Source organism: Macaca fascicularis, chromosome 10 (genome assembly GCF_037993035.2).
Source record: "Macaca fascicularis isolate 582-1 chromosome 10, T2T-MFA8v1.1".
Taxonomy (NCBI): Eukaryota; Metazoa; Chordata; class Mammalia; order Primates; family Cercopithecidae; genus Macaca; species Macaca fascicularis.
This window is the reverse complement of record NC_088384.1, coordinates 10,658,075-10,683,119: the sequence shown is the minus strand read 5'-3', so window position 1 is coordinate 10,683,119 and position 25,045 is coordinate 10,658,075. Positions and strand designations below refer to the sequence as shown.

The 25,045-nt window shown below is 45.7% G+C and overlaps 1 protein-coding gene across 2 annotated transcripts; it reads left to right on the top strand.

Annotated features, from left to right (window-relative positions):
• The first annotated feature begins 981 nt into the window (after positions 1–981).
• Positions 982–23,692, top strand: RBX1 (ring-box 1). 2 transcript variants are annotated; one of them, XM_045363561.2, is made up of 5 exons: positions 982–1,084; positions 3,204–3,282; positions 14,225–14,295; positions 17,963–18,048; positions 22,644–23,692. In XM_045363561.2, exons 1-5 carry the CDS (start codon positions 1,007–1,009, stop codon positions 22,654–22,656), a joined length of 327 nt encoding a protein of 108 aa, XP_045219496.1. In that variant the 5' UTR covers positions 982–1,006; the 3' UTR covers positions 22,657–23,692. The 2 variants fall into 2 exon arrangements, with proteins under 2 accessions (XP_045219496.1, XP_045219497.1); XM_045363562.2 differs by lacking the exon at positions 17,963–18,048.
• The last annotated feature ends 1,353 nt before the right edge of the window (positions 23,693–25,045 follow it).

The following is a 25,045-nucleotide window of genomic DNA, read 5'->3' as shown; positions in this document are numbered from 1 at the left end:
TGGACCCGGGAGGTGGAGGTTGCAGTGAGCCGAAATCGCGCCAGTGCACTCCAGCCTGGGCAGCAAGAGCGAAACTCCGTCTCAGAAAAACACCCCAAAAAGTCAGAATGCTTCACAAAAATTAAAGAAATACAGCGACTGCAGATGGGTCGGTTTCACTATAGCACAAGTAGCGGAAAGAGGACACAGACTGGGGAGAAATCACCCTACACAAGATGACAACTGAGGAATGAGGAGTGGGGACTGACACACGCCACGGTGAAACCGCGCACCACGACCAAAGGCGGTCCTAGGACTGCGACTAAGCGGGCGCAGAGGCCACCCTCCAGGCTTGGCGGGGGGATGAGGGCAGCACTGGGGGCCTGCTCAGTCTGGCCTTAGGGAGGACCTTCGGGGCTCTCCTCTCTCCCCATCGATCCCTGAGCAGTTCCCGAACAGAAATCGGAGACCAGACGGTGCCTGGGCCCCAGCCCTCCCACGCGGACTGCGCCTTGGGCCTGGCTCGGAGGTGGGTCAGAGTCTGCGAAAGACCAGCGAGGGCTCTCAGGTTTCGGGGCAGGCGGCGGGCGCCCACCCCGGCTAGCAATGGGAGTCGCGCGGCGACCGGGCGAGCCCGGTAGGCAGGACAGGACTGCGGCGCAGGTCCGACTCAGGCGGAGGAAGCAGCCGCCGCCCCAGCTGATGGAGTGCGGCCGGGGGCTTCCCAGAGGAGGCGGCGACCTCGAGCCCTTTCGAACGTTTCTACCAGGCTAGCTCACGTAGCCTCGGCCCCGCCCGGCCCCGCCCCACCCACTCCGGCCACCGCCCCCTCCCCGGCCGACACTTCGCGGGTGGGGCGACCTGCGATAGCCCCTTTAAGAGGCGTGGTCACGTGCTCCGCCCCCACCTCCCCCACGCGCGCCAGTAAGGGGTGGGGTGCGGGAGGAGGTGCCGGGGAGGCTGGGGGAACGAGGTGTGCGCTGCTGCGCAGGCGCGGTGGTCGGACGACAGACCGTGTGTTTCCAAAATGGCGGCAGCGATGGATGTGGATACCCCGAGCGGCACCAACAGCGGCGCGGGCAAGAAGCGCTTTGAAGTGAAAAAGGTTGGGTCTCGCCAGCGCCTTCCTCAGGGAAGCTAGAGAGGCGCGGATCTGGCTGGCAGGCCCGAGGATGGTCGAGGCGCGGAGTAAAGGGTTTCATTTTAGGGCGTTCCTGGGACCGGGTACCACGAAAGGAAGTCGGGGGGCGGGCCTTAGAGTTGATCGGCGTGACGGCGGCCCACTGTCAGGGGAAGTGTTGGTTTCGATGTGAGGCTGAGGGGCCAATCACAGAGCTGCTTGTTGAGATACGCGGGGTTGCGACTTGGCGGCGGGAGCCAAGCGCCTGAGCTGTCACTGGAGTGGTTGAGAGGTGGGGGAAGGTAGGGTGGGGTGGGGTGGGGTGGGGTGGGGTGGGGTGGGGTGGGTGGAATGGGGAGTCAGAGCGACTGCGGCGGTGGAGGATGGGGCAGTGCGGCGAAAGCCTGGAACCTGAGGTCCTACCGCATTGGAGGCCTCTGAGGAGCCCCGCTAGTGATCTTGCTCCGCCCCTTTTTGAAGCTTGCTTGGGGTCCTCTCACTTGAAGGGATCAGACTTGTTCCTCGCTGAACCGAGGCCTCCATTAACCCCATCTCTGGGCCTCACACCGCCGAGTTAGAGTCTGGAGTGTAATGCTTGGGTGTTCTGAGACGTCTGTTGGCTTTTCCCACAACCACCCCACTCTTGGATTCTCTGTCACGTTCAGAATCTCCCCCTTCCGAAATAATAATAAAAAGCACGGTGGAACTTGTTAAGAAAATCCGAGCCCAAATCCTGTGGCATTTCGGGAGGGTTGAGTAGTAGTTGCGAATGACTTGGTAAGAGGGGAAAGCAAAAATGGAACGTGTCTTTTGCATGAAATGCATTTTAGTGGTTTGCCACAGTTTGGGAGAAAAGTGTCGATTCCCACCTAACATGAAAACTATTCGAAATGGAGATTCTGAAATAGGGAAGATATTCCTGGAACATCTGGCTAAACACTGACAATATCCCCCCCTCCTAGTGCTTTTTGGTGTCTCATTGTGGCCACTGCTGCTCAGTTACAGCCAGCCATATTGAAGAATAATAGAAGTAGGGGCTTTTCCTCCAAGTTGAAGCTGTGATGTGAAAAGTGGTGAAGAAGTTACTAGGCACTGAGACTGGGGTTTGAAAGCGATGAAGGTTTGGGAGTACTTGTAATTGAGGAAACCAGAGTTGAATGAATGAAATGCCACTTTTAGTTAAACTCTTACTGGAATTATTATCTTAATAGAAGAGTCTAAACATATAAAAGTTCAGAACATCAGTTTATTTTATGGTAAGAATCGAACAAAATTCTAGTGAATTGTAGAATTTGTTATGAAGTAATCTAAGATTTAAGTGATGACCTTGTTCTGTGTACTGACATGGGCAGTTAATTATCCAGCTTATCCCACGATTACCCGTTTTATGATCCAGTCATCATCTTAGTTCATTCTGTTCCCTAGCTTTCACTTCATTGCTCATGCTTCCAAAGCTGCCTGGAAGAGCAGATACTTATTCAGATTTTGAGCGCTTCTGCAACTGCCACCAAAACCTGCACAGAAATTCAAGTTTGTGCTTTTTTTTTTTTTTTTTTTTTAGATGGAGTCTCACTCCATCGCCCAGGCTGGAGTGCAGTGGCACGATCTCGGCTCACTGCAACCTCTGTCCCCCAGATTCAAGCGATTCTCCTGCCTTAGCTTCCCAAATAGCTGGCATTATAGACACCCGCCACCAAGCCTGGCTAATTTTTGTATTTGTAGTAAAGACGGGGTTTCGCCATATTGGCCAGGCTGGTCTCGAACTCCTGACTTCAGGTGATCCACCCGCCTCAGCCTTCCAAAGTGCTAGGATTATGGGCGTGAGCCACTGCGTCCGGCCAGACTAAATTGTTTTAAACTACAGGAAACAAATTAAAAGATGACATTAATTTATGTGTTCATATACTCAGTCTTTTGGAGAATAGGAGAATGTATGTGTTGTCTACTGTTGTCTTTGGTATAATAAGATTAACATAATATCCAAAAACTTTTGTTTGGTGGTTCCCTGTGGCCAGAGATCATAACTACAACTGCAGCCTGAAGTCCTAAAAACTGTGTGTGTGTTATAAGGAGAATGCATTGTTCCCTCTTTTTGTCTTTGCAGTGGAATGCAGTAGCCCTCTGGGCCTGGGATATTGTGGTTGATAACTGTGCCATCTGCAGGAACCACATTATGGATCTTTGTAAGTAATTGGAGGAGGATGGGAGGAAGTTGAGAAGGTTGCAGAGCTTGTGGCTATCTTGATGTGACCGATTTTCTTCTTCACAAGCAGATATCAAGCCTACTCTGAGCACTCGGTCTTCTGTATCTAGTCTTTTGGTGTGTTTGAAATAGAGTAGTTTTTTTATGATGTCCTGGAGGCATACCCAGCTTTCAGAATAAATCTACTCAATCTAAAGATGGCAGGGACACATTTAGAATTAATTGTGGACAACAGGCACTGTTGATTCTTCCTGCATATCTCCCATCTTGTACCTAGACTCAAAGGTAGAAATACTGAAAGGAGGAAAATAAACTTTGAGCTAAAATATTCTATCTGAGGCGAGGCGTGGTGGCTCATGCTTGTAATCCCAGCACTTTGGGAGGCCAAGGCGGGCAACATGGTGAAACCCCGACTCTATTAAAAATGCAAAAATACTCTATTAAAAATGCAGAAATTAGCCGGGCGTGGTGGTGCATGCCTGTAAACCCAGCACTTTGGGAGGCTGAGGCGGGTGGATTATTTGAGGCCAGGAGTTCAAGACCAGCCTGACCAGCATGGTGAAACCCCGTCTCTACCAAAAATACAAAAATTACCTGGGCGTGGTGGTGCATGTCTGTAATCCCAGCTACTTGAGAGGCTGAGGCAGGACAGCTGTTTGAACCTGGTAGGTGGAGGTGGCAGTAAGCTGAGATCACACCACTGCACTACAACCTGGGCGACAGAGCAAGACTCACAGTCTTTTTTTGAGACTCAGGGTCTCAAGAAAAAAAAAAAAAAAAGTTTTTGAGACTCAGAGTCTCAAAAAAAAAAAAAATGTCTATCTGAGCTAATTTTTGCTGGTCATTGTTTACAAAGGAAAGAAGCCTAAGGAGTAAGTATTTTGTATGTTAGGCCCAAACATAATAAAAAGGAAATCATTGCCAACATCTAAATAGGTAATTGATTGCACTAAAGAAATTTCATTTAAATCTCCACATATTTTATTACATGTAGTGGTCAGCACATAGTGATCCGATTATAGTCTTTGATGGACTGATTTCCTGTCCTTATAGTAGAAGGAACAAGAATGTTGATCACACCAGGAACAGTAGAGGTTACTTTTTCATCCGGGAACTAAAATGATTTGTTACTGAGGCCAGAAATGGAGGAAAGAAACTTCAAGTTTCTAGAATTGGAATTATAGGAACTTACTTTTCAGATCACTCACCTGCCTTTACAACTTCATCTTGAGTCACTCCTGCTCACTCTGTTAGTTTACCTGGACACTTTTTTTTTTTTAAACTAACTATGGTGGCCAAAGCAGCCATGGCCCCTGGCCAGTTTTCCTTTTTTTTTTTTTTTCTTATTTTGAGATGTAGTCGCCCAGGCTGGAGTGCAGTGGCGTGATCTCAGCTCACTGCAACCTCTGCCCCCTGGTTTCAAGCAATTCTCCTGCCTCAGCCTCCTCAATAGCTGGGATTACAGGCGCCTGCCACCACGCCCAGCTAATTTTTGTATTTTTAGTAGAGACAGGGCTTCACTATGTTGGCCAGGCTGGTCTCAAACACCTGACCTCAGGTGATCTGCCCACCTCGGCCTCCCAAAGTGCTGGGATTAAAAGCATGAGCCACCGCTCCCGGCCTGCTTTTTCATTCTTAAGTGTCCATGCTCTTTTTCAGAGCCCTTACATAGCCTATTCTTTCTCACCTAGAATATTCTTCACCTGTTCTCTTCCTTGGTTTTGTCTAACCCAGCACTGTCCAATCTGAATGTAAGCCACAAATACAAACACATACATAATTTTAAATTTTCTTTTTCCTCTTTTTTTGTTTTTTCAGAGACAGGATCTCGCTTTGTTGCCCAGGCTGGTCTCGAACTGGCTTCAAGTGATCCTCCCACTTTGGCCTTCCAAAATATATAGGCGTGAGCCACTGTGGCTGGCCTGAAATTTTCTAGTACCCACATTCATAAAGTAAAAAGAAAATAAAAAGGTGAAATTAATCTATTTTATTTAACCTTTTATAGCCAAAATATTTTTATTTCAACATGTAATTAATGTGAAAAAAGGAGATATTTTACATTCTGTCTTTGTACCATCTTTGAAATTCAGTGTGTATTTTACACTTACAACACATCTGGATTCAGACTAGCCACATTTCAAGTGCTCAATAGTCACATGTGGTTAATAACTACTTTATTGTGCAATGTAACACTAACCCAGAGTTGAGCTTTAGATCTTATCTTAAACTTGCTCAGATGTTTTCAACTTGGAAAGCACGAATCAAATATTTTCTGTTGGAAAGCAGTCATGGCATATACTGGTCATGTATTGCCCTTGGCTTCTTTGAGCTTTTGACACTGTTTATCTCTTCACACTGCAGCCAAGGGAGATCAGCAGCTACCATGATGTTTAATATAGATGACGTGAGCCCATCACAGAAAAACATATGCATGGTTTCAAATGTGTTTGGGTGGGGTCTTTGATTACATGCTTGCCAGTTTCTGGGCCTTGCATTTTCACAAGGAGTTATACCCAGAGAAAATTTTACTTTATTGGGGCTCTATTTTGAAAATAGTTAATGATTTTTAATGATCTTATATACCACCCTGATTTTTTTTTTCTCTATACTTAAGTCAGTGTATATGTGTCTCTGGATATGAGAGAATGTACTTCTTAGAAGGACCACAGAAGACAAAGGCGATCCATATTCTGTCTTCTCTTAGAGTGAAATGCTTGAGACATCACATTAGGCTTTCAGTGGAATAGCTGTTTTGTTTCATAACATACTTCGAATGTCAGATGAAGTAGGATATTGAAATCTTACAACAAAAACCTATGAAAGTATTTTCTAAGTCGTATCTTTTATTTATCCAATGAATATATCCTGAGCATCCTGGTAGGCACCAGGATAAAACAATGACAGAGATCAGGTCTTTACCTTTTTTTTCTTTTTTTTTTTTGAGACAGAGTCTCTGTTTGTCTCTCAGGCTGGAGTGCAATGACGCAATCTTGGCTCGCTGCAACCTCCGCCTCCCATGTTCAAGTGATTCTCCTGCCTCGGCCTCCCAAGTAGCTGGGATTACAGGTGTGGGCCACCTCACCCGGCTAATTTTTTGTATTTTTACTAGAGATAGGGTTTCGCCATGTTGGCCAGGCTGATCTCGAACTCCTTACCTCAAGTGATCTGTCCACCTTGGCCTCTCAAAGTGCAGGGATTACAGACGTGACCCACTCAAACTCCTGGCCTCAAGCAAACCACCCCCTTTGGCCTCCCGAAGTGCCAGGATTATAACTGTGAGCCACCATGCCCGACCTCAAGTCTTTACCTTTAAGAAACACACTCTTGGGCCGGGCATGGTGGCTCACATCTGGAATCCCGGTACTTTGAGAGTTCGAGGAGGGTGGATCACCTGAGGTCAGGAGTTCGAGACCAACCTGGCCAACATGGTGAAACCCCATCTCTACTAAAAATACAAAATTAGCCAGGCGTGGTAGTGCACGCCTGTAATCTCAGCTACATGGGAGGCTGAAGCAGGAGAATCACTTGAACCTGGGAGGTGGAGGTTGCAGTGAGCCGAGATCCTGCCATTGCACTCCATCCTGGACAAAAAGAGCAAAACTTTGTCTTAAAAAAAAAAGACACTCTTGGCCAGGTGAGGTGGCTCACACCTGTAAACCCTAAGACTTTGGGTGTGAGGCAGGCAGATTGCTTGAGACTGGGAGTTCAAGACCAGCCTGGGCAACATGGCGAAACCCTGTCTCTACAAAAAATTAGCCAGGCATGGTGGCCTATGCCTGTGGTCCCAGCTACTTGGGAGGCTGAGGTGGGAAGATCCCTTGAACCTGGGAGGCAGAGGTGACAGTGAGTCAAGATTTCTCTCCACTGCACTCCGGCCTAGGTGAGAGAGTGAGACTCTATCTCAAAAAGAGAAACACTGTTTATTTTTTTTTTTATTTTTATGTATTTTTTTTGTTAGCAATAGGTCTTACTCAATTGCCCAGGCTGGAGTGCAGTGGCACAATCATAGCTCACTATAGCCTTGACCTGGGATCAAGCAGTCCTCCTGCCTCAGCCTCTAAGTAGCTGGGACCACAGGCGTGCACTACCACACCTAGCTAATTTTTTTTTTTTGGCGGCGGAGTTTCACGCTGTCACCCAGCTGAAGTGCAATGGCGCAGTCTCGGCTCACTGCAACCTCCACCTCCAGGGTTCAAACGATTCTCCTGCCTCAGCTTCCCGAGTAGCTGGGATTACACATACCCACCACCACACCTGGCTAATTTTTTGTATTTTTAATAGAGACGGGGTTTCGCTATGTTGGCCAGGCTGGTCTTGAGCTCCTGACCTCGTGATCCACCCATCTCGGCCCCCAAAGTGCTGGGATTACAGGTGTGAAGCACCATGTCTGGCTGCGAATTTTTAAATTTTTTGTAGAGATGGGGTCTTGCTATGTCGTCCAGACTTGTCTTGAACTCCTGGACTCAAGCAATCCTTCTGCCTCACCTTCCCAAAACACTGAGCTTACAGGTGTGAGCCACTGCCCCTGGCCACACACTTTTATTATACACACTAAGGAGAAGTCTGAGTGTCATAACATTAAAAAAAAAAAAAAAAAAAAAGAACTTAGTAAAGAAAAACAAAAAAATGGATTTATTTTTGTAAAGACAATTTTTGTTAAAGATGAAAGTAAGAATCTAGATTTAGCAATGGCTGTATTTTAATAAATCTTGTCTGGCCTTAAATGAGTAATTATATACATAGCTGTAAGTAAATAAGAATGATTATGGCTGTGCCTCAGTAGGATTCTGAAGACTTCCTCTTTTAAGTCCATATTGATTCTGCATGCCCTCCTATAGCTTTGTATTTATTTTATTTTACATTGTCTCCTTTCTTGGTTGTATTAAGGAGTTGCTGAAAAATCAAATATGCTAGGTTTTATTTTCTCTGTTACCTCTGGTAATCTTATTCCGGATGATGGGGAATCTTCATCATCTTAGACCCAGCCTTGGCCCAGAAGATGTTAGTATCTACCTAAAACTACAGATCCATCAGTGTTTTGGTTTGGTTTGGTTTGGTTTGGTTGGTTTGGTTTGGTTTGTTTGAGACAGAGTCTCATTCTGTTGCCCAGGCTGGAGTGCTGTGGCATGATCTCGGCTCGCTGCAACCTCTGCCTCCCAGGTTCAAGCTATTCTCCTGCCTCATCCTCCTGACTAGCTGGGACTGCAGGTATGCACCAGCACGCCCAGCTAATTTTTGTATTTTTAGTAGAGATGGGGTTTCACCATGTTGGCCAGTCTGATCTCTTAACTCCTGACCTCGAGTGATCCACCCGGTGTTGCCTCCCGAAATGCTGGGATTCCAGGCGTGAGCCACTGCGCCTGGCCCTATCAGTGTTTTGAAAGTGTAATCTGTCTGCTCTTGAGATGAAGCCATTGTTTCCTTAACAGCTCTTTGGTGGCATAGCCTTTCTATCAAAGCCGAAAGGTCCCCAAGCTTTAGAATCACATGATAGGCTTCGGCCTTGGCAGGGGTGTGACATGAACGCATTATGTGCCACTGTCTACCTGTTCTGGATTGACAGTGAACTGCACCTGTTTAAACTAACTGGACCCAACCCCTTACGTACTCTCTGCAGCAAAAGCTCAAAAACGTTTGTATTGAGCACATTTTACACCAATCGTTTTCCCTGCTATATCCCTTCTTATCTGGCATTCTAGATCACTGTAATATCACTCCTATATCTTTTTGTTCTTTCTTAGGAATTTTCTAGCAAAGAATGGATCTAGCCGGGCGCGGTGCTCACGCCTGTAATCCCAGCACTTTGGGAGGTCAGGGCGTGTGGATTGCCTGAGCTCAGGAGTTCAAGACCAGCTTGGGCAATGTGGTGAAACCCCATCTCTACTAAAAATACAAAAAATTAGCCAGGCATGGTGACGCACACCTGTAGTCCCAATTACTTGGGAGGCTGAGGCAGGAGAATCACTTGAACTCGGGAGACAGAGGTTGCAATGAGCCAAGATTGCGCCAGTGCCCTCTAGCCTGAGGGGACAAAGCTAGACTCTGTCTCAAAAAAAAAAAAAAAATAGGAATGAATCTTGGCCGGGTGCAGTGGCTCACACCTGTAATCCCAGCACCTTGGGAGGCCGAGGCAGGCAGATCACTTGAGGTCAGAAGTTCAAGACCAGCCTGGTCAACATGGTGAAACCCCATCTCTACTAAAAATACAAAAAATTAGCTTGGTGTGGTGGTGCGCACCTGTGATCCCAGCTGCTTGGGAGGCTGAGGTGGGAGAATCGCTGGAACCAAGAGGTGGAGGTTCCAGTGAGTAGAGATTGTGCCACTGCCCTTCAGCCTGGGCAACAGAGTGAGACTCCATCTAAAAAAAAAAGAATAAGAATGAATCTGTATTTGTCTTGTATTTCTTCTAGTTATAGAAATAGTTTTTGTTTGCTTGTTCAAGTACCAAGAGCCTACTTTGCACTTGGCAAAGACCAAGTCCCTGCTCTGTGGGAGCTTTGAGTTGAGGGGGAAGGAGGGAGGTCAGGTATGTAAAGGGTTACTCATAATTGATGTGTTAAGAGTGCCTGAAGGAGAGGAAAATGACTCAGGGTGGAAGCGTCAGGAAAAGCTTCGGTCAAGAAGTAGGGATTTAAGCTGGGTCTTGAAGGGTGGAGATTAATTGAGAGTGATAGGAGGAGGAGCATGTTGCAGGTGTGGCAGAGAGGAAGGAAAGAACTATACCATGAAGGGAGCCTGAAGGATTCTTTAGGTTAGTAGTGCCATGGCCACAGTCAAAAGAAAGACCCAGATCAAATTTAAACATGATGATGTACCTTGAAACAGTTTTGATTTTCACTTTAATAATTGTGACTCTTATTTAATTTTATAATATATAGTCCTCCTCTTAAGTTAGAGAATCCAACTTAAAGGATATTATGTTTACTTTTCTCTACCATTCTTTTAAATATAGTAGTGTATTCCAGTCCCAATAAGTTCTTAAATACACTGCATAGACCCTAGATCCTTTTTTTTTTTTTTCTTTTCAAGATGGAGTCTCACTCTGTCACCTAGGGTGGAGTGCAGTGGCGTGATCTCAGCTCACTGCAACCACTGCCTCCCAAGTTCCAGCGATTCTCCTGCCTCAGCCTCTCTAGTAGCTGGGATTATAGGCATGTGCCACCCACCACACCCGGCAAATTGTTTGTATTTTTAGAAGAGATGGTGTTTCTCCATGTTGGCCAGGCTGGTCTTGAACTCCTGACCTCAGATGATCTGCCTGCCTCAGCTTCCCAAAGTGCTGGAATTACAGACATGAGCCACCACGCCTGGTCGAGCCACCATGCCTGGCTATTTTTAATTTTTTTTTTATTTAATTTTTTTTTTTTTGAGAAGGAGTCTCGCTCTGTCGCCCAGGCTGGAGTGCAATGGCGCGATCTCGGCTCACTGCAAGCTCCGCCTCCCGGGTTTACGCCATTCTCCTGCCTCAGCCTCCCGAGTAGCTGGGACTACAGGCGCCCACCACCTCGCCCAGCTATTTTTTTGTATTTTTTAGTAGAGACGGGGTTTCAGTGTGTTAGCCAGGATGCTCTCGATCTCCTGACCTCGTGATCCGCCCGTCTCGGCCTCCCAAAGTGCTGGGATTACAGGCTTGAGCCACCGCGCCCGGCCTTTTTTTTTTTTTTTTAAATGCAAGGTTTTGCTCTGTCACCCAGGCTGGAGTGCAGTGGTGCAATCATGGTGCACTGCAGCCTCAACTGCCTGCACTCAAGCCATTCTCCTGCCTCAGCCTCCTTAGTAGCTGAGACCACAGGCATGGGCCACCACACCTGGCTAATTTTTTTGTTTCTAGAGATGAGATGTTGCTGTGTTGCCCAGCCTGGTCTGGAGTGGGCTAAAGTGATCCTCCTGCCGTGGCCTCCTAAAGTGCTGGGATTACAGGTGTGAGTGACTGTGCCTGGCCCAATTCTTTATTTTTATTTTATTTATTTTATTTTTTGTTTTTGAGATGGAGTCTCACTCTGTTACGAAGGCTGGAGTGCAGTGGTGCAATCTCGGCTCACTGCAAGCTCCGCCTCTCAGGTTCACGCCATTCTCCTGCCTCAAGTCTACTGAGTAGCTGGGACTACAGGTACCCGCCACCATGCCTGGCTAATTTTTTTATATTTTTAGTAGAGATGGGGTTTCACCATGTTAGCCAGGATGGTCTCGATCTCCTGACCTCATGATCCACCCACCTCAGCCTCACAAAGCGGTGGGATTACAGGCATGAGCCACCGCACCTAGCCCCAATTCTTTATTTTTATCAGTTGGCAAGCCAAGTTACTCTGTAGTGTAAATCTGGCTAGCAAAAGTAAGTTCTTTGCTTTCCTTTTGTGTGTGTGTGTGTGTGTGTGTGACTCTGTCGCCCAGGCTGGAATGCAGTGGTGTGATCTGGGCTCACTGCAGCCTCTGCCTCCTGGGTTCAAGTGATTCTCCTGCCCCAGCCTCCTGAGTCACTGAGATTACAGATGTCCACCACAACGCCTGGCTAATTTTTGCTATTTTAGAGAGGGGGTTTTGCCATGTTTTGCCAGGCTGGTCTCAAACCCTGACATCAAGTGATCTGCCAGCCTCATCCTTCCAAAGTGCTGGGATTGCAGGCATGAGCCACTACTCCCAGCCTTTGTTTGATTTTTTGTTTTTTGATATAGAGTCTTGCTGCATTGCCCAGGCTGGAGTACAATGGTGCACAGCCTCAGCTCACTGCAACCTCTGCCCCCTGGTTTCAAGCAATTCTCCTGACTCAGCCTCCCAAGTAGCTGGGATTACAGACGTGTACCACCACGCCCAGCTAAATTTTGTATTTTTAGTAGAGATTGGGTTTTGCCATACTGGTCAGGCTGGTCTCGAATTCCTGACTTCATGTGACTCGCCCACCTCAGCTTCTCATAGTGCTGGCATTACAGGTGTGAGCCACCATGCCCAGCCCAGTTTCTAAATTTTTGAAGGATAAAAAAATATATATTATTGTGGTATCTCTTCCCCTAAAACCACATATGCCCATTAACATCTACTTTTGTTTGTTTGTTTTTTTAGTTTTCCTTTTTTTTTTTTTTTTTTTTTTTTTTTTTTTTTTTGAGACGAAGTCTAGCTCTGTCACCCAGGCTAGAGTGCAGTGGCGCAATCTCGGCTCACCGCAACCTCTGCAGGTTCAAGCAATTCTTCTGCCTCAGCCTCCTGAGTAGCTGGAACTACAGGTGCCCACCACCACGCATGCCCGGCTAAATTTTTTTTTTTTTTTTTTTTTTGAGACAGGAGTCTTAACACTGTCGCCCAGGCTCGAGTGCAGTGATGCGATCTTGGCCCCCTGCAAGCTCCGCCTCCCGGATTCAAGCAATTCTCTTCCCTCAGCCTCCTGAGTAGCTGGGACTACAGGCACCCGTCACTACGCCCGGCTAATTTTTTCTTGTATTTTTAGAAGAGACAGGATTTCACCATGTTGGCCAGGATGGTCTCGATCTCCTGATCTCGTGATCCGCCTGCCTTGACCTCCCAAAGTGCTGAGATTACAGGCGTGAGCCATTGCGCCTGGCCTACACCCAGCTAATTTTTCGTATTTTTAGTAGAGACAGGGTTTCACCATGTTGGGCGCACTGGTCTTGAACTCCCGACCTCATGATCCACCCGCCTCAGCCTCCCAAAGTGCTGGGATTACAGTCATGAGCCACTGCGCCTGACCATAGTTTTACTATTTTTCACCTGTAGTGGTTTGAAGTACTTCTCCCCTATTAAATAGTTTCTCCTGAAGCTTTTTATTCTTCAGAAGGAAGACTCCATTTAGTTACTATCATCAGAGAAAGCAAATTATGCATTAGTAATTCTTGTTCTTTGAATATTTATACCCAGTTGTACTTTACCCATCAGATCTTTTTTTTCTTTTTTTTTTTTTTTTGTTTTTTGAGATGGAGTCTTGCTCTGTCGCCCAGGCTGGAGTACAGTGGCACGATCTCAGCTCATTGCAAGCTCTGCCTCCCGGGTTCACCATTCTCCTGCTGCTTCAGCCTCCCAAGTAGCTGGGATTACAGGCAGCCGCCACCACGCCTGGCTAATTTTTTGTATTTTTAGTAGAGGCGGGGTTTCACTATGTTAGCCAGGATGGTCTTGATCTCCTGACCTCGTGATCCACCTGCCTCAGCCTCCCAAAGTGCTGGGATTACAGGCGTGAGCCACCATGCCTGGCCTGCGATGAGTTCTTGACTGAGATCAAGATCTGATGGGTAGGTCGGTGTAGTGGCTCACTTTGGGAGGCCGAGGCGGGTGGATCATCTAAGGTCAGGAGTTTGAAACCAGCCTGACCAATATGATGAAACCCTGTCTACTAAAAATACAAAAAATTAGCCAGGTGTTGTGGCATCCGCCTGTAATTCCAGCTACTTGGGAGGCTGAGACAGGAGAATCGCTTGAACCTGGGAGGTGGAGGTTGCAGCGAGCCAAGATCGCTCTATTGCACTCCAGCCTGGGCAACAAGAGGGAAACTCCGTCTCAAAAAAAATGGAAAAAAACTCAGTCTAGGCAACGTGGTGAAACCCCATCTCTACAAAAATACAAACAATTAGCTAGGCATGGTGGTGCGTGCCTGTATTCCCAGCTACTCAGGAGGCTGAGGGAGAATCACCTGAACCCAGGAAGTTGAGGCTGCAGTGAGCCATGCTCATGTCACTCTGCACTGTAGCCTGGACAGCGGGAGTGAGATGTGCGTTTCCCATTTGTTACTCTTTTTAAACAAGGATAGGAAATCATCAGAAAGCATACTGTTACCTCTGTTTTCTCTGTTCGTCGTTTCCCACATTCATTAAAAAACAATTATGGCTAATTAACCACTTGAGAATTGTTTTGGCTGCTATAGATTGAAACGTTCCTGCTCCCAAGGTCCAGTGATCCTGTTGCTCTTGTTCCCACAGGCATAGAATGTCAAGCTAACCAGGCGTCTGCTACTTCAGAAGAATGTACCGTCGCATGGGGAGTCTGTAACGTAAGGAAGCATCTTTACCTGTCAGCATGGCTTGTAAACATATTTCCACTTTTCCTGCTTTGCTAGTCTTGAAAATAACTAGGGAAAAAAACTGACTAGTCCAGCTTTCTCCCAAAAGGTATACAAATAATAAAAAAAATTTTAAATCATGATACTATTCACCTGTTACAGGGTAAAAATTACAGTTACTGCAAAAAGGCACTTACCTGTCTTAATTATAAAGTGGACCCACTTTTGTTAGCAATATTTTGGGGCTTCATCTATGGGAATTGCCTTCAAAACCTGCGTGCACCCTTTGGAATATTCTCGGTAGAACTTTGTACCTTTGAAACAGACTTTTTTAAAGACCACGTGTCTAATGGAACTAAGTTTGATGAGTAAATTGAGTGTTCAAGTTTCTGTGTATGTGTGTGTGTGTTTGAAGTGTGGCATATGTACTGAGATAGGATTTTTTTTAACATGGCTTATGCCAGAAATGCTTTGTGTAGCTTTATTGGACTGAATGGCCTTCCAAGAGTGTGACAGCTGTGAAGGATAACAAATACCAAATATGTTATTTCTAGCATGTGTTAAAAATTCATTCTTTAAGCTGTAAAGTCCCAGTCACATGAGCTAAAATTGTCTTGTCAGGGCCTCCTGTGTCATGGGGACAGAATACCCACAGTTTCCAGCATGACACAGGGCTAAGAGATTCTAGAGTCAGACCACCATTCCCTGTCTTTGTGACTGACTTGCTGAGTGATGTTAGGCAAGGCGTTTAACCTCTCTAATCCTGGGTTCCCTCATGTAAAATGGGGCTGATAGTAGACCACATAAAATTGTAATCAGGATTAGGTGATTTATGTTAAAATGTGATTAAACAGCTCCCAGCACATAGTAAGCACAAGTGCTTGTTAAAAAAAAATCTAAATAGGCCAGGTGTGGTGGCTCACGCCTGTAATCCCAGCACTTTGGGAGGCCAAGGCAGGTGGATCACGAGGTCAGGAAATCGAGACCATCCTGGCTAACAAGGTGAAACCCTGGTCTCTACTAAAAATACAAAAAATTAGCTGGGCGTGGTGGCGGGAGCCTGTAGTCCCAGCTACTTGGGAGGCTGAGGCAGGAGAATGGTGTGAGCCCGGGAGGCAGATCTTGCAGTGAACTGAGGCTGTGCCACTGCACTCCAGCCTGGGTGACAGAGTAAGACTCTGTCTCAAAAAAAAAAAAAAAAATCTAAATAAATACAAATTAGAGGTAGAGGTGTTACTGTGTAGATGGTGTTCTCGGTATTTTTTCCTGTTGCCTTGCAACCCTTTTTCCTACCTACACTGTTTTTTGTTTGTTTGTTTGTTTGTTTGTTTGTTTTGAGATGGAGTCTCACTATGTGGCCCCAGCTGGAGTGCAGTGATGCGATCCCAGCTCACTGCAACCTTCACCTCCTGGGTTCAAGTCATTCTCCTGCTTCAGCCTTCCAAGTAGCTGGGATTATAGGTGTGCACCACCACGCCCGGCTAATTTTTATATTTTTAGTAGAGATGGGGTTTCACCATGTTGGCCAGGCTGGTCTTGAACTCCTGACCTCAGGGCGATCCGCCCACCTCAGCCTCCAAAGTGCTGGGATTACAGGCATGAGCCACCGTGCCCAGCCCCTACCCACACTTTCTGGTACACCTTCTTCCATCTCTGTTGCGACCCTTTGGCCAGGCTCACAGTAGACCGTGTTGGCCATGGGGGAGCTTTAATCATTTATGGGGATAAAAGAAGTATGTCAGGCTCTTTGCTCTCTCTGGCATGCAGACATATACTAAGAACCATGTTCCTTTATGTGGAAAGAAAAGAGAGTGAACATCCCCTTCAATTTCGCTAAGGAGAGATTCTCTCAGAGAGCCTGACGTAAAAGAGAGCCAGCATGGTGTGGCAGAAGCCTCTGGATTCGTCCTGGGTTCTAGTTCTGGGTCTTCTACAAACCAGCTCCATGAATTAGGCAAGTCACTTGTCTGGGTTTCGGTTTCCTGTCTGTAAAATGAAGATAAAAATATCTGTCATGCTTGCCTGCCAGGGTTGATGTGAGGCCTCAAATGAGGTAATACATGTCAACATCTTCTGTAAACTGTCAAGTACTGTAAATTTATCTTCTGTAAATTGTACTTTGACCGCTAAATATATCCATTAACACGTCTTAGTAAACGTTCAGGGTGCTGTCACGTCCCTGACACCTCATTACAGCCCCCTTCTCCCCAGCGCTTGGTGTTCTCTGACTTAGTTGGGCTATACCAGGACCCTGTACCACTGCAAAGTGCTTAGTGTGTGAGGAGAGAGAGGGAGAAGCTGTCGAATACCCTTCGGTGAACCCGACCCTAACACCCGGTGGTTAAGAAAAATGTCGCCGCTTTCTGCCTTTTGGAAATGCTGCCTTTTCTCTTTTTCACAGTGAGTTAGACAAGAGTCAACAGAAGAGGGATCTTCTAAAAGGCTGTACTCTAGGAGAATATTTGTCCTCTTGGGTATCGTTAGTGTAGTAGCTGTGGATTCCACTCTTAATTACTGAATTATGTTTTTGTCTTTGTCAAAAGATATTTCACAAGATAATAATCCATATTGTATAATCCCTTAAGTTCCATACGTACTTTGGGAGGTGTACTGACCAGATTTCAGTTGTTATTAAATGAAGCTTGCAAAGCTTTTGTTGTTTTGTTAGGGTGTGAGTATTTCTCCCCGTGCCCCATCACAGCGCACCAATCACAGACGAAATGAAGGAAGCACTTGCTACACCTGTCCTAATACGCACATGAGCAGGGGGAGAAGTGCTCATTGTAGAGGCATTGTGATTAGCATCTGCATGTCATGAGCCCACACCAAAAAACTGCACGCAGCCTGTCCTTTTCCCAAATCTAAGCAGACTTCTAGCTCCCTGTCAGTTACCAGTGGTCTTGGTACTCTTGTCTTTTTACTTCTTGTCTTGATTATGAAATAAGCTTTTTGATGCTCTTTAGGCTGCTTGTGTGCTGTTTGTCCCTCGTAAGAATACTTCCTTTTACCCCAATTTTCTTTTATCTTATTCCCTAAGACAAAGTCCCTCACCCATTACAGGCATGTGAAGTACTGAGCTCTTGTAATATCAATATGTCTGTGAATAAGTCTGGAAATAAAGTTCCTTTGACCAGAGCTGAGCTGGGTGTGGGGAAGTTGGGGAAGTGCCCGTCTCAATTCTGGGTGGGTGGCAGTGACCGTGCACTTCTCTACCAAGGGCTGGGGAGAAGGCTCTGCTCCTGCAGGTCGTATTCTCCAGGGGCAGGAGGATGGGAGGGAAGCTAGAGACCAGGAATGGCGATATTTGAAATCTGCATTGATCAGGGGCCTCCTTTCCAGGGAAAGTGGAAGTATCCCCTTACAGACTGAATGGGACCAAGGAGCCACATTCCATGTTCTCGTAAAGAGAAGAGAGCTCAGTGCTAGCACATACTCCTGTGCTTCCTGAATGATTTCCTTTAGTAGTAGTGACATTTCTAACAAATGCTTTATTGGAAATATCCTCGCAGCTAACCAAGATACAGTCAGTTGTTGAACTTTTGCCTCTCGTTGTTACCTCCTTTTCTTTTCTAGCCCACTGTGTGTCACCCATGCCACTGCCCTGTGGGACCTGTAAAAAAAACCGGAGTTATTTTTAATAAAATATCTTTTTTTCCAGCATGCTTTTCACTTCCACTGCATCTCTCGCTGGCTCAAAACACGACAGGTGTGTCCATTGGACAACAGAGAGTGGGAATTCCAAAAGTAGGTATCTTTGGTTGTTTTGACGGGGCTTTTTGACTTGCCTCAGGCTGAAAGGAGTGTGGTCTTGGGGGATGGAGACATGATACATGCCTTATTTTTTTAAAGCTAGTTTTTGGTTACTTAAGCTAGGACTTATCTGTATGGAAAATGCACAGAGGATTAGCCAACATTAGACATTTGCAGCCTAGGGTCTCCCAAACTTTTTTTTGGTTTGTTTTTTGAGATGGAATCTCGCTCTGTTGCCCGGGCTGGAGTGCAGTGGTGCTGTCTTGGCTCACTGCAACCTCCACCTCCCGGGTTCAAGCAATCCTCCCACGTCAGCCTAGCAAGTAGCTGGGATTACAAGCATGTGCCACCATGCCCAGCTCATTTTTGTATTTTTAGTAGAGATGGGGTTTCACCATGTTGGCCAGGCTGGTCTTGAACTCCTGGTCTCAAGTGATCTGCCTGCCTCGGTCTCCCAAAGTGCTGGGATTACAGGTGCGAGCTACTGCGCCCAGCAGGTTTCCCAGCCTTGTAGGGTCTGTGAAAGTAGAAAATGTGATAATCTATAAACTCTTAAATATTTCATAAATTACATCCTAATGAGGTTCCATGGGCTACCTAATGTCAGGTAGCTTTTGACTAGACTTGTATCCACCTATCATATTTCAGTAGTTTATCTCATACTGATTAATTCTAATATAGCATTTATGGCTATCCTGATTAGATTTTATTGTTATATAAATAAAACATGGCCTGGTAAATTTTTAAAAATTTAAATGGTTGAAAGTGTATATCACAAAACATGAATTTCCCACTATAGGCCCCTGCTCCTGCTTGCTGGAGCTAGCCATCAGCAACAGAACAGCTTCTTAGTAGATTTTCTGACTCTCTCTTATATGTCCCAGCATTTACATGGCTGTGTGTATATATATTTTTTTGTTAACATAAATGTGAGTATCCTATACAGTAATTCACCTTTTTTTTTTTTTTTTCATTTTGTACATTTTGGAGATTTTCCATTTCCACAAATAACAAACTACCTCATTTCTAATGTTTGCAGAGTATTTCTTTATGTAAATGTACCTTAACTTTTTTCTTTTTTTTTTTTTTTTATTTGTTTGCATGTTTTTAACATTTTTTACATTTTTTAAAAAGTCAGTCCCTGGCCGGGCACAGTGGCTCACGCCTGTAATCCTAGCACTTTGGGAGGCCGAGGCGGGTGGATCACCTGAGGTTGGGTGTTCAAGACCAGCCTGGCCAACATGGAGAAACCCTGTCTCTACTAAAAATACAAAATTAGCTGGGCGTGGGGGTGCATGCCTGTAATCCTAGCTACTTAGGGGGCTGAGGCAGGAGAATCACTTGAATCCGGGAGGCAGAGGTTGCGGTGAGCTGAGATCGCGCCTTTGCACTCCAGCCTGGGCAACAAGAGCGAAACTGCATCTCAAAAAACAAGTCAGTCCCTATTGGTGGACATTTGGGTTTCCAGTTTTTCACTGATGCAAGCAATGTGAAGGGAGAAACATCCTTATACATGAAGCTTTATGTAAATATGTAGATGTATTTGGAGCAGTAATTCCTAAAAGAGGAATTTCTGGGTAAAGAGTATGGCTGGGCTTGGTGGCTCACACCTGTAATCTCAACACTTTAGGAGGACAAGGTGGGCAGATTGCTTGAGTCCACTAGTTCGAGACCAACTGGCAACATGTTGAAACCCCATCTCTACCAAAAAATAGTAAATTAGCCTGTGCGTGATGGCTCGTGCCTGTAATCCCAGGACTTTGGGAGGTTGAGGCAGGTGGATCATTTGAGGTCAGTTTGAGACTAGCCTGGCCCACGTGGTGAAACCCCATCTCTACTTAAAAAAATACAAAAATCAGCTGGGTGGTAGTGGTGCGTGCCTGTGATCCCAGTTACTCAGGAGGCTGAGGCAGGAGAATCACTTGAGCCTGAGAGGCAGAGGTTGCAGTGAGGTGAGATCGTGCCACTGTGCTCCAGTCTAGATGACAGAGTGAGACCCTGTCTCAAATAAAAGAAAGAAAATTAGCTGGATGTGTTGCCATGCACTCGCAATCTACTCTAGAGGTTGAGGTGGGAGGATGGCTTGAGCCCAGGAGGCGGAGTTTGCAGTGAGCTGAGATCAGGCCACTGCACTCCAGCCTAAGTAACAGAGCCAATAAAAAAAAAAAAGGTCAGGTGCAGTTGCTCACACCTGTAATCCTAGCACTTTAGGAGACTGAGGCGGGTGGATCACCTGAGGTCAGGAGTTCAAGACCAGCCTGGCCAACATGGTGAAACCCTGTCTCTACTAAAAATACAAAAATTAGCCAAGCGTGGTGGTGCGCACCTGTAATTCCAGCTACTTGGGAGGCTGAGGCAGGAGAATCATCGCTTGAACCTGGAGGCCTGGAGGTTGCAGTGAGCTGAGATCACACCACTTCAGCCTGGGCAAAAGAGCAAAACTTCATCTCAGAAAAAAAATATATATACATGTATTTTTATTTTTGAGAAATAGTGTCAGTTTTTCCATTCCTAAGAATATCCACTAATTTACACTCCCTCCAAACAGTGAAGCAGAACTCCCCTTTCTTCATTTCCTGCCAAGGCTTCCTCATACAATTTTTCCATCTTAGCCACTCTGATAGGTGACGATCAGTATTCGATTTTCATTTTTGGATATTCAGTGAGGTTGGGTATTCAGTGAGGTTGGATATTCAGTGAGGTTCATGTTTTTATATCTCTTACGCTTTTCTGTGAGCCACTGTGTTTATCTTCCTGCATGTTGTTTTCTTTTGAATTACTGGTCATTTTCTTTACTGAGTTTTTTCTGGGAAAGGAGTTTTTAAATTTAAATATAAGTCTTTATTAGGCTATTCTTGGATTTAAAAAACAAAAAACTAGGATTCTTTTGTTTATGAAATACTTAGAAATCTATTATTAGTGCAGTGATTTTGCCTTTAAATTCAATAATTTATTTTGGTAAAACATTTGGAAGTATTATCAGTGCATATTCAGTTTTTAAGAAACCTGCCAAATACTCAGTATCTGAGTGGTACTGTTGGGCTTCCTTCAGCAAAATGTATGCTAAGTGCCGTGTAAAGTATAAAAATGTTTGAGATGGTCCTTCCAGCCCTTGGAGCTTGCATTGTACGGAAAACCATAACAGGAATACATGTCAAGGCAGAGGACTTTTCTAAGTTTTCAGGCGGCCTGTGTAATTGGCTCTGCCCTACAGCAGGCTCAAGGTTCCGTTTTAGACCAAAACGGTCTCGTTTTGCCCGTACATGTGCCCAGGGCTAAATCTAAGAATTGGCGGGGGTATGAAGAATTCCTTGTCTGGGGCTTTGACTGCCACTCTAACTGGTGACTTTCCCAGGTGGTAGTTATCAGTGCATTGGGAAAACAAATTCTTCAGTATTCTTTAATCTGATAGGATTGTTCTACAGCCCATATCACGTGCTAGAACCTAACCTATGTAGAATTTGGCACAACAGCTCTTTTTAAGACAATATTTAAGTAGATTTCTTAAGAGAAGCTGTGATCAGGAGTTCCAGTGCCCTACTTTCTATCCATACAACAAATTATTTTAATCAGGTTAACTGCCTAAAAAGATCCAGGACAAAAGATAATGAGGGATCTTGTGTTCAAGAAATCTGTTCATATGTGGAAGAAATTCCTTGGCCTTGTTTATTTTTATTTATATATATATTTTTTGAGACAGAGTCTCACTCTGTCCCCCAGGCTATAGTGCAGTGGTGTGATCTCTCGGTTCACTGCAACCTCCAACTCCCAGGTTGAAGCAGTTTTCCTGCCTCAGTCTCCCAAGTAGCTGGGATTACAGGCACCTGCCACCACACCTGGCTAATTTTTGTATTTTTAATAGAGACAGGGTTTCACCATGTTGGCCAGGCCGGTTTTGAACTCTTGACCTCAGATGATCTGCCCACCTCAGCCTCCCAAAGTGCTGGGATTACAAGGGTGAGCCACTGCACCCGGCCCCTTGTTTATTTTTTATAATTTTAGAGCCAAATTTCAGTTTCTGGGGAAAACAGAAACCCCTGAAATCCACGCCTAGCTTCTTTTCTCTTTGTATAGAACTGAATGTAATCAGAGTTGTAATTGGAGCTGATGACAGATTTTGAAATTGAAAGCTGATCAATCGCTATTCTCACTATTAGCTTTACCATGAACATGCCTGAGTAACGGAGTTCAGGTGAAAATAGGCCGCCATGATCAGGGGAGCCCGAAAGTTTAAACTGAGCCCCTGCTTGGAGTGAGCAGGTGGAGCTGCCTTTCACAACCCACCAATGACTTTCCCCTCTCACCTCCCTAATACCACCAAGCAGCTACTCGCACCTGTCAGGTGGGCATGGTTGAGTCACAGGGAGAGCCTGTCACTAAGAGGGGATAGTAGGCAAGGAGTCCTGAAAGATGGGGAGGGGAAAGGGGATCACAATGACAGCTTAAGCTAGTGTCAGTGTCTCACTCAGTCCTGGAGCAGACTGTGATCACTGAGGTTCTAACTGAAGTTGCTGGTGTTTAAGCAGGTTTTATGTCTCACACAGGAAATTACCACGGAATTAATCAGAGTAATTTGCTTTGTCTTTCAGGTATGGGCACTAGGAAAAGACTTCTTCCATCAAGCTTAATTGTTTTGTTATTCATTTAATGACTTTCCCTGCTGTTACCTAATTACAGATTAGATGGAACCGTGTTTTTTCTGCTTTGTTTTTTCAGTTTGCTGTTTCTGTAGCCATATTGTATTCTGTGTCAAATAAAGTCCAGTTGGATTCTAGAACGGATGCTCTCTCTTGTGTATGTGAACAAAGTGAACATAAATGAAGAGTCTCCCCTTCCAAGGCTGAAAACTCAACTTTCGAAAGTGAAATGTTCGTTCATCCGGGCCAGAGCAGGGTTGTCCTCTGAGCGCATCACTTAGTCATGAGGCATCCGACAGAGGCAGAGTATGGATCGCTGGCACCCGAAGACAGCAGTCAGCCCTTCTTTCTCCTCCTGTGTGACAGCAGCGGGCAGCTGAATAAGGGAAGAATGTGGGATTCAGTCATCAAACCCAGTTCTGAGTCCTGGTTCCACAGCCTGGTTACTGATGGCAATCTTGGCAAAGTTGCCTCTCTGCGCTGAACTTTGTCTGTACTGTGGGCTTCTGAGGACTAAGTGGTATCATGTGGTCACAGAGAAAAGCTTTGTAAAATGTAAAACCAATATACAAATGTGACCTTTGGTTGTGTATGACAGCAGTCCCCAACCTTTTTGCCACCAGGGATTGGTTTCATGAAAGACAGTTTTTCCACAGCTGGGGGTGGGGTGGGGGTGTGCCTGGGGATGGTTATGGAACTGTTCCACCTGAGATCATGAGGCACTAGATGGACTCCACAACCTGGATCCCTCACATGCACAGTTCGCCATAGGGTTCAAGCTCCTATGAGAATCTAATGCCGCCGCTGATCTGACAGGCAGAGCTCAGGCGGTAATGCTTGGTCAGCACCTGTTCATCTCCTGCTGTACAGCCGGGTTCCTAGCAGGCCATGGACTGGTATCCACTCTGCAGCCCAAGGGTTAGGGACCCCTGGTGTATGACATGTTTCTTTCTTTTCTTGGCTTAGAAAAATAAAGATATATATAATCGTGGCTGGCAAAAGGACAATTTATGAACTCAAGTTAAAAATTGATATTGGCCGGGGCAGTGGCTCATGCCTACAATCAGGCGGGCGGATCACGAGGTCAGGAGTTCGAGATGAGCCTGACCAACATGGTGAAACCCCATCTCTACTAAAAATACAAAAATTAGCCAGGCACGGTGGTGTGCACCTGTAATCTGGGCTACTCAGGAGGCTGAGGCAGGAGAATCCCTTGAACCTGGGAGGTGGAGGTTGCAGTGAGCCAAGATCGCACCACTGCACCCCAGGCTGGGCAGCAAAAGCGAAACTCTGTCTCAAAAAAAAAAAAAAAAAAAAAATCTTGGGAGATGGAAGGAATTGTCAGTTCTAATACTAATTCAATGGTTAATAATACAGATTTTTTAACTGAGAAGCAATATAGTTTGTTGCAGTGGTTCTCAAAGTATCATCTGAGGATTCTTGACAAGGGGGTACCTTAAACCCTTTCAGGGGGTTCATGAAGTTCTTCCAACTGCAAGTCTATGTGAAAGCAGTTTTTCTTTATATGCAACCAAAGCAGCATATCTAATGAAGAAACCGTCTTAAGAATCCACTGTCTTCTATTAAATCAGATGTAAAAGAGATTAGCAAAAATACAAAAACTGCTAGTCTCACATTTTTTGTTTTTAAAAATAATTTTACTAAAAATATGTTCATAAGTGGTGGGTTTTTATTCTTTTCAGTCATTTTTCAAATTTCTGGGGCTTTTCTTTTGTGGGGGGCGGCGGGATTTGAGACATGGTCTTGCTCTGTCCCCAAGGCTGGAGTACAGTGGCAAGATCACAGCTCACTGCAGCCCCAACCTCCTGGGTTCAAGTGATCCTCCCGCCTCAGCCTCCTAAGTAGCTGGGACTACATGCGTGCACCACCATACCCAGCTAATTTTTTTTTTTTTTTGAAAGTCTCGCTCTTGTCGCCCAGGCTGGAGTGCGGTGGCGCCATCTCGGCTCACTGCAACCTCCTTCTCTCAGGTTCAAGTGATTCTCCTGCCTCAGCCTCCCAAGGAGCTGGGATTACAGGCACATGCCCCCGTACATGGCTAATTTTTGTATTTTGATTAGCAACGAGGTTTCACCATGTTGGCCAGGCTAGTCTCAAACTCCTGACCTCAATCCACGTGCCTTGGCCTCCCAAAGTGATGGGATTACAGGTGTGAGCCACCCCACCAGGCCCCACACTGAGCTAATTTTTCAATTTTGTGTAGAGTCTTGGCCGGGCATGGTAGCTCACGCCTGTAATCCCAACAGTTTGGGAGGTCAAGATGGGTGGATTGCTTGAATCCAAGGGTTCAAGACTAGCCTGGGCAACATGGTGAAACCCTATCTCCAAAAAAT